Raw genomic sequence first — 9206 nt, forward strand, 5'->3', positions numbered from 1 at the left:
TATTTTATGCAGAAAATATATTTGATATGTAATTACAATCGTTACAAAGTCCCTGTTAGTCAATAGCATGTAAAACATTGCAGCACACTCAGGAATGTCCCTTTAAGACGACCAGAAACACATTGAATATACAGACACTGATATTCTAAACAAAAAAATATATTTAATATGTAAGTTTAATCGTAGAAATATTTTATTAGTCGGAAACATTTAACAATGCAGCAAACTCAGGAATGTCCCTTTAACAGGCACATAAAAGAAATACCAGTATAAAAAAAATACACTGTCTGAGGAAGGAAAAATCAAAATGTCTGTACCTGTATGAAATGACTTAATGTTGTGAACATCAGTGTTGTGGTGTGTGTCGGGGGGGGGGGGGGGGGGGGGGGGGTCTTCAGATCACCAGGTGTGGGAATTTCAAATCCATCGGCCATGCTGATTTTCATAATGGACCATCACAACCATTAGCAGACACCAATATTCCTGACTATATTTTATTTATAGCCTACTGTAGTTGGAGGTTTTACATATTTGTGATATCTGGAATTATCATCCAGCTTTCACATATTTTTTTTTTTAAGAACCTCCCCCCCCCCTGTTTTTAAATGACATAATTACCCGCACATCTATTTTCTTGCATTATAATATATGAAGGTCACGTGTACTGACCTTGGTGGCCATTTTAAACTTTGCTATGCATGTGAAATCTAGATTTCTTCATTGTAGATGCTATACAGGCGTACGTGCACATATTTGCAGTGGCTTTAGAATGTGTAGTGGACTCGAAGCGACGAGGCTTCTAGTGTGTCTCGAGGTCATGCTACGTTAAACATTTTAAAAAGTAGACGTCCTGAAATGCAATGTTCAGCATTTTACAAATACATTCATCCGACAAATGCAAGTAAATGCATAGTTTATTGTTTGTTTTTTAAAAATCGTTTTAAACAGTTTCGGTTCGACCCCCCCCCCCCCCCCCCCCCCCCACACACACACACACCTCCTAATAACCTGTTGTATAATAATAAAGTCTAGTCCAAAGTCCTAGTTTCTGATGTATGTGAACGCCTTTCATTGTGACTGGTGTTATTAATTTTTTTGTTATTCAATACTCGACACCGGTGTGCTATGGAAGACCACAAGTAAATAAACGAACACCCGACTACCCACTATTTGTCTGGTTGGGTAAGTGCACTGCAAGATGACATTTACACACACACAAAAATAAAAACATTTCATGTTCATTTAAAAACGTGTTGGCATGGGGTCAATGTCAAGTTGATTTCTTTAAAGCTCGTTTTCTCGATGTGCAAGTTGAGAAGACACGACATTCATGCACTGACGCAGGGATTTCATGTTAAAGGGACATTCCTGAGTTTGCTGCATTGTAAGATGTTTCCCACTAATAAAATATTTCTACGATTAAACTTATATATTAAATATATTTTGTTGTTTAGAATATCCGTGTCTGTATATTCAATGTGATTCTTGTCGACTTAATATTTGTAAGAAGCCCAAACTGGATTTTATCTTGAAATAAATGTTTTGGGAAATAAAATGAAATTTAACCTAGTACAAATATTACAACGACCAGAAACACGTTTAATATACAGCCACTAATATTTTATGCACAAAAATATACTCTGTCAAAAAAGAAACGCATAGGCGAAATATTCATGGAATTATCTCTTTAATACAAAGTGGCATAATTTCGTTATTTATGATCGTATCACAGTACAATTTGATATGAGTATGTGCCAATGTTCTTGCTATGGACTGACGGCAGTGGAGGCGTTTTCGTCACCAAACAGCGTCGCATGAGGGCACTAAAATTGGTACCTTGTGTGGCCACCAGCAACGGCCATCTCCTTGCCATAGACTGAATGAGTATCTGAATCCGGGCACGTCGAATCCTAGCCCATTCTTCCTGCAGTGCATGTGGCAGTTGTGGAAGCCTCTGAAGCTCCGGGTCACGCTGGCGTACACGTCTGTCCAGTTCGTCCCATAGATGTTCAATGGGGTTAAGATCTGGCGATCTTGATGGCCATGGCAGCACATTAATGTTCTCATTCTGTAGGAAATCCATTGTTACACGTGCCGTATGCGGCCTGGCATTGTCCTGCTGAAAAGGTTCTCTCTGTCGATCCAAAATGGGAAGCATGTGACGGCGAAGAATTTCATCCCGGTAGAGTACAGCTGTCAGGTTGTATGACCTGGCTCCCGACACCATGGCACTCCCTCCACGGAATCTGTCAACTTGCGCGACGCAGTTGTTGGCAAAACTTTCATTGCGGCGTCTGTAAATACATTGTCGTCCATCACGTCGCTGTAGAAGGAACGTAACTCGTCGCTGAACCATACTCGCCGCCAGTTTCCCCAAGTTCCACCCCTGCACATTCGTGCACCCGCGAACACGTAAATGTCGACGTTGACGTGACAGGACGGGGCCAAGATACGGTCTCCTAGCCCGTAAAAGAGCTTCTCGAAGTCGGTGACGCAAGTGCAGAACCCGGATGTAGCGATCTTGTGCTGCAGTTGTTACGCGAGGTATTCCACTTCTGGGTCGGTCTTCAGCTGATTGAAACTGCTGGTACCTATCCCAGAGACGTGAAATGGTGCCCTGATAGACGTTCATGTGGCGTGCAACTGCTGACTGTGATTCTGGAGACGGCCTATTGCAATGTTTCGATTCGGCAGGCTTAGTCTTGGCATCGTGTAACTCGTCTACATCGAAATGGAAATGAAGCATCACTGCGAGCATTGCAGCTTTAAATACCCATCACTACCCTCAATCTTTTCCTCGAGTTTCACGTGCATTCGCCAAAATCTGACTATTTCACGCCGATTTCCTGCAATTGTCGCAGAACGTGCCACAACGTGCGTTAAATTTGTTTTAGGCTGCATTTGGGCATGCTGTCCCATTTCAGGAACGTTAACAAACATGGTCATTCAGCAACATTGTACAAAAAAACCCACGATATTTTGTAAAATCAAACACTTTTCTTCTTTCCCTATTATCTGACAGAGTATATATTTGATATGTAATTACAATCGTCAAAAAGTGTCTGTTAGTCGATAACATCTTAAAAATTGCTGCAAACTCTGGAATGTCCCTTTAACGTGTGTTACACATGTAGGATTGTGGCTTAAACAACAAGGAACAAAAATATTTTGTTTATTAGTTGTTTTTTAAAAACATTTCATCGTAAGTATAAACACAACCATGTCTATTTGATTATAATATATTATTATTTTTATTGTTGTTTTTTAAAACACATTCCATAGTAATTATAAACAGAATCAAATATATTTCTCTCTGCTAATTATATTTGTCCTCATAAAAGTAAATGAACATTGGTTTTGTTTAACGACACCACTAGATCAAATGATTTATTATTCATCGGCTATTGGATATAAAACATTTTGGTAATACTTACATATAGTCTTAGAGAGGAAACTCGTTACATTTTTCCATTAGTAGCAAGAGATCGTTTATATGCACCACCCCACAGACAGGATAGCACGTGGTTCACTGACTGGAACGAGACATAGTCCGATGGGTCCCAGACCGACCGCGCATTATCCCCCTTGTTGGATTAGGATTTAACTGAAGTAGTTTGTAACATCTCATTTAGCTCTCGTGTCTCCTAGCCTGTCTATCAGTGTATCAGGCGAGCGCTTTACCACTGGGCTACGTACCGCCCCTCAATCTGCAAGATGCAAGATTAATGGTTTATGGTTAAACTTCACAATAATCAACCTAAAGGTGTGTCACATCAGATTTAACAAACTACATGTGTGTGTATTTTAGACAGTACCTAACGACCCTTTAGTCGTCTGAAATTTGTAAAGTGACATATTTTAACATAAGCGTATGAGACGGTGGGACAGGGGCGAAACCTCAAATTCGGTCAAAATGTGCTAACCGGAGACCTTTTAGCATGTATTTCCATTACTTCATTCTACCCCCCAATTAGTTGTAATCCATGTAGAAATGCGTAGTGATTCGTTTGAACCCTATGTGGCTGTTTCAACCTAGTCTGTTTGGTAGTAATGCTAATATGAATAACTATTGTTATGCTGATTTGGGCAAAAGCCAGCGTGCACCCATACTGAAATGGGAGCCCGTACGCCTATGAGCTTTAGCCCTTACCCGACATATATTAAAGAAGATACCTAGCTGTTGCTTCCCTAGCTATTGGTTAGTGGTGTGAGTCATCGTTCACAGCGGTATGGCGGGCGAAAATATGTCCAGATCGAAGTTTGTGTTTTATATCTTTATCTGTGTTACTTCATTGATTCAAAATATCAATAGCAAGGATTGTAACGTGCACAACATCACCGTACAACCTGATTTCGATCTCCAGAAAGTGAGCTGACAAACTTTATATACTTTATATATATATATATATTTTTTTAAAAAGTAGAAGAAAAAAAGGTGGGGTTTTTTTCAATTAAAAACTTTATTTAGGCACGGGTCAAGTCTAGCAAGACTTGAGTCCGTTCACTGGACTCGAGTACCCGTACAAGTGAGACAATGTAGAGAATTAATTTCAACAGTAACTAATCAGCAATACAAGTTACACAATAATTATTTGTTAGTGTCTTTTTTTTTTAATCTGGACGTCTGACCGTCACAATACTAAACGTATCAACCCGTTTCTAAATGCAATACCATGGCATGATTTGGCATTCATGTTCAGTGCTGAAATTAAGACGTATAATGCTATTTTACTTTATTCCTTAGTCTCATGATCATCTTTTGTAAGTGTCGGGTACTCGGGTCCGCATCCAGTTTGACTCTCGAGTACAATATTTTGGACTCGTGGAGGCCCTAGTCTTACACCTACCCATTGAGTCGTTCAAACTCGCTCTGGATGGATGGGATGGGAACTCTATTTACGTGCCCATATCCACAAGGGTTCAGGTACGCCCATCCCGGGGCGGGTGGTAACCGGTACTGGACTACGAAACTTATGGCCTTATGGCTTTTTTGTTTTTTGTTTTGTTGTGGATGTTCTCTTTATTATAGAGTGTTATATGCTCAGCCCTGTGTGAGTGGTCCTTATCCGCTTTGTAATAAACACTGCATTAACATCAGTACATACATATATAAGTAAACAAAACAAAACTCACAGGTTTGGGAGAAAATCATGGTTTTATTTTGAAAGTGGAATACGCAAATGCATTCCCTGCATTCATTGAATGCACACAATGAATTTAAAACACAAATTAATAACCATGTATTCATATACAAACTATACTATTATTACTACAAAACAACTACATACATGCATTTCTTAAACATAGGTATAAAGGGTGGGACAGTGGGAGAAAAGTAAAATTCGCTTTTTAAAACTAACGTCTGCACTCAAAGAACATTCAAATTAAAGTGGCTCTGCTTGAAACCCGCAGAGGTTTTCAAACCAAACTTCCATCCGATTGGTTGGGGCATCCCAAACAATCCACTGATTGGCGAGACCCAGCATCTGATCCCATCAGGGAATCCCCAATTATTTCCACTCTCTTGCGTCAATGCAAAAAATGATACGGTGTCAATAATTTTTATCTTTGCCATAATATTTACGAGCAGACATAGCTTCATTAAAAAAATATCCCTTTACAATTTTAAAAGGTTCCCCAAAGCAAACGTTCCCTCTCAGCAATGTATATGCTACGCGCACTGCCATTGGTCAGTCAATGTTGGCAGACTCGCACAGCTGGCTATAAATATATAAGGGAAACCTAACTATATGCTACGCGCACTGCCAATGGTCAGTTGATGTCAGCTGATTCGCACAGCTGGCTAAAAATACACGGGAAACTTAGCTGAAGAGCCAAGGTCGGAAGGGCCTATGCCCAGCTGATCGGTGAGCCAAACATCACTGTAACTTAGTGTAAGTGTCCTTTCTTACACAGCATGTACAAGTGCAGGCTTAATTCCTGCTATTAATAACATATTATATGAATAATATTTACATTAATCCGCCTAGTCATGAACCCGGGAAGATTCGTCCACAATCAAAACTTATTTACGGATGATTCGTCCACTAATTGTTTTGGGGGTGGGGAATATTAGTAATTTATTGTACAACGACACTCCAGCACAAAAATACACATCAGCTATTGGATGTCACGAAAGGTAAGTACATGTATATGCAAATATTATTTACAAAATTGTATAAAACCACAGTGTAAGGAGCTTATAATACAATACAAATATCAAGTTAAGTATATTTTAAAACTTTATATAGAAATCAATCTGATTAAAATTAGCTCTACTGGTCTATCAGTAGATCTAACAGCATTGCGTGGACTCCCATGTCCAGGTGACATTTCATCTATAAATAACAATTTAACTGGGACTGGGAACTCTATTAACGTGCCCATATCCAATAAAGGTTCAGGCACGCCAACCACGGATCCAGCCTCTGAAATAGCCAATGGGTGGTTCCGGGGCAGGAGATAACAATTTAAATATCGCCTTTTATAGCGTTATTCGGGACATACAAATTCTAAAAATATCAGGCGAGACTATTTATGCAATAGGCGAACTTGTTGGTCTATTTCAACATTAAAAAATAGGAGGGAAAGTGCAGTAATAAACTTTGTATACTGGTATAAATAGATTTTATGGCTATACCATCTCGGGTTTTTTTTCGTCTTGAAACGAATTTTATATAAAATTTTATATTGAAATTAGTTTCCGGCATACTTCGTAATTCACCCGAATCATTTCATATACCCTCGGCATAATCTCGAATGTTTTCAAAAAATTTTCAAATCACTGACAAGATTTTGCAAGTAAGGTTTTGATTGGTCGAATGAAAGGTCGACTGGACATGGGCTCGAATGGGGTGCTGTTAGATCCACAGGTAACAGTAATTAACCAGTGGAGCTAATTTTAATTAGATTGTATAGAAATCAAAGTGCTTTAAAAATGTTAAAATTAATTCTGACTCTAAAACATTTCTGTTGCCAAATATATCATTTCTCGTCTCGGCTTCAGATGATTACACTACACCAAAATGTGACACACAGTCAGTGTGTACTAATAATGTTCACACTGAGGAGGAGGGTCCTTCTTTAAAAGAAATTGATTATAATATATACTAATATATACACGTGCATACTTGTAAGCCGTCCTTCCCGCAGATATTCACTTGGAATATATATATATATATATATATATATATATATATATATATATATATATATATAATACATATACAAGTATATATAGTCATTGGGTGCATTTTAGAGGGAGGGAGTGGTCCCCATACGTTTTTCAAATCACCTCAGTGAACTCATTCTCAGAGGCAGGGTCCAGGAGGAACATGTCCGAACTTTGAATGGCCTCGGTGGCGCCATGGTTAAGCCACCAGACATAAGGCAGGTAGGTACTGAGCTCGCAGCCCGGTGCCGGCTCTCACCCAGAGCGCGTTTTAACGATTCAGTGGGTAGGCGTAAGACCACTGTACCCTCTTCTCTCTCACTAACCACTAATCCCACTGTCCTGGACAGACAACCCAAATAAGTTCAAATGAAATGAATGGACTTGGACATATCCAAAAACCATTCATGGTCGATTCGTACACTATATTTGTTTTTCTTTAAAGTTAAAGTTTTTTGTTGTTTTTTGCTCAACGACACCACTACAGCACATTGATTAATTAATCATCGGCTACTGGATGTCAAACATTTGGTAATTCTGACACGTAGTCATCGGAGGAAACGCGCTACATTGCAGCAAGGGATCTTTTATATGCACTTTACCACAGACAGGAAAGCACACACCACGGCCTAGTTGTGGTGCACTAATCAGTTGAATGGATCCACTGATATGTTTTCTTTAAACGCATTAAATACATTATATGGGCGGGATCTAGCTAAGTGGGTAGAGCGCTCGGCTGAGGTGCTTGCGTCGTAGGATCGAACCACATCAGTGGACCCATTTTTAGATTTTCCCCGGTCTCAACTAGTACGCCACGACAGGTAAATCAAAGGCCGTGGTTTGGGGTATCCTGTCTGAGGAAAAGTGCACATAAAAGATGCTGCTAACGGGAAAATGTAGCGGGTTTTCTCTAAAACTACGAGTTGGCCTCAGACCACAATTAATTTCACTATGTATTCTCATGTAGCCCCAGTGGCTGTAGCACTTTTATTAATTTCACCAGGCCATTAGCATTTCACGGGAAACATTACCTGCCTGGGCCCATTGAACACTCGAAAGGACGACATCTGTTGTCCAGCTCTTTTCCGCGTTATATCAATGTAAACAAACACACGTGGGCTAAGGGACCGAATCACACCCATTTCTCTGCATTTTACACAAATTTTGCATGACTTCAATGTGCTCTGGGGGACATTATGCAGTATCCAGTGTAAACCAAGTGCACATATTCACTAACTGCATCCTCTCACCTGTCAAACCCAGTGTAACAATCCAGTATACTAAGCAGCTCCCCAGCCATTAATCACATCACAAGAAAAACTATATTTTCTCGCATTAACTTCCGTATTTTGGACAACCAAATGGGTGGATAACTCTAGTCTGAGGCCTATCAGACCAAAATTGTTTTCACCATGACACTCAAACTCACATATGGCATTTAAATACATATGTCAAGTTGCATACAGGCAATAAAAAGAATATTTGATACCAAATATGGCTATTGGAGCCTGTGAAATGGGGGACTGCCTGTGCCGCAAAAGGCGGCAATCTGCGTCAAATTATTCCCAATAGTGGACTAGTAATTATGGAATAACTTTAAAAGTTACAGACATTTTTCTGAACAACAAAAAGAAACTTGCTCCTTATTGTGTTCTCTGCAATTGAAATATAGCAGTTGGCAGGAATATGATTTTTTCAACAAAAAAATCAATTTAATTTAAATTGATACATTTTCAAAAAAAAAATTCCCACAAAGTTCTCTTTTTAAACAAAATTTAATCTTTAAAACTGTAAAATTTTGGATACTGCACACAGTCAATATATGCCAATTACAAATTAGGACTGCTCGAGTGTCATTCTGGTGAGGGTAATTAGCAAGGTGTCTGCACACCGTAACAGGTCACACCTGAATGCAGAGGACAGGGCACCAGTCTGCAAAGATGCAGTACCGAATACACAGTGAACAAAAAAAAGCTGTCAACTGCCACTGCACTGAAATGTTTTAAATGCATCAGAACTGAAAGTGACATCACAC

The 9206-nt window shown here is 39.3% G+C and overlaps 1 protein-coding gene across 1 annotated transcript in view; it reads left to right on the forward strand.

Annotated features, from left to right (window-relative positions):
* Positions 1 to 4217: 4217 nt before the first annotated feature.
* The window catches only part of LOC121371165 (retinol-binding protein 4-like), a 33264-nt gene continuing 28275 nt past the window's right edge, over positions 4218 to 9206 (forward strand). The window contains exon 1 of the mRNA XM_041496846.1: positions 4218 to 4367. Coding sequence (XP_041352780.1) covers positions 4230 to 4367 — 138 coding nt within the window. The 5' untranslated portion in view covers positions 4218 to 4229. The remainder of the gene's footprint in view (positions 4368 to 9206) is intronic.

Source organism: Gigantopelta aegis, chromosome 4 (genome assembly GCF_016097555.1).
Source record: "Gigantopelta aegis isolate Gae_Host chromosome 4, Gae_host_genome, whole genome shotgun sequence".
Taxonomy (NCBI): domain Eukaryota; kingdom Metazoa; phylum Mollusca; class Gastropoda; order Neomphalida; family Peltospiridae; genus Gigantopelta; species Gigantopelta aegis.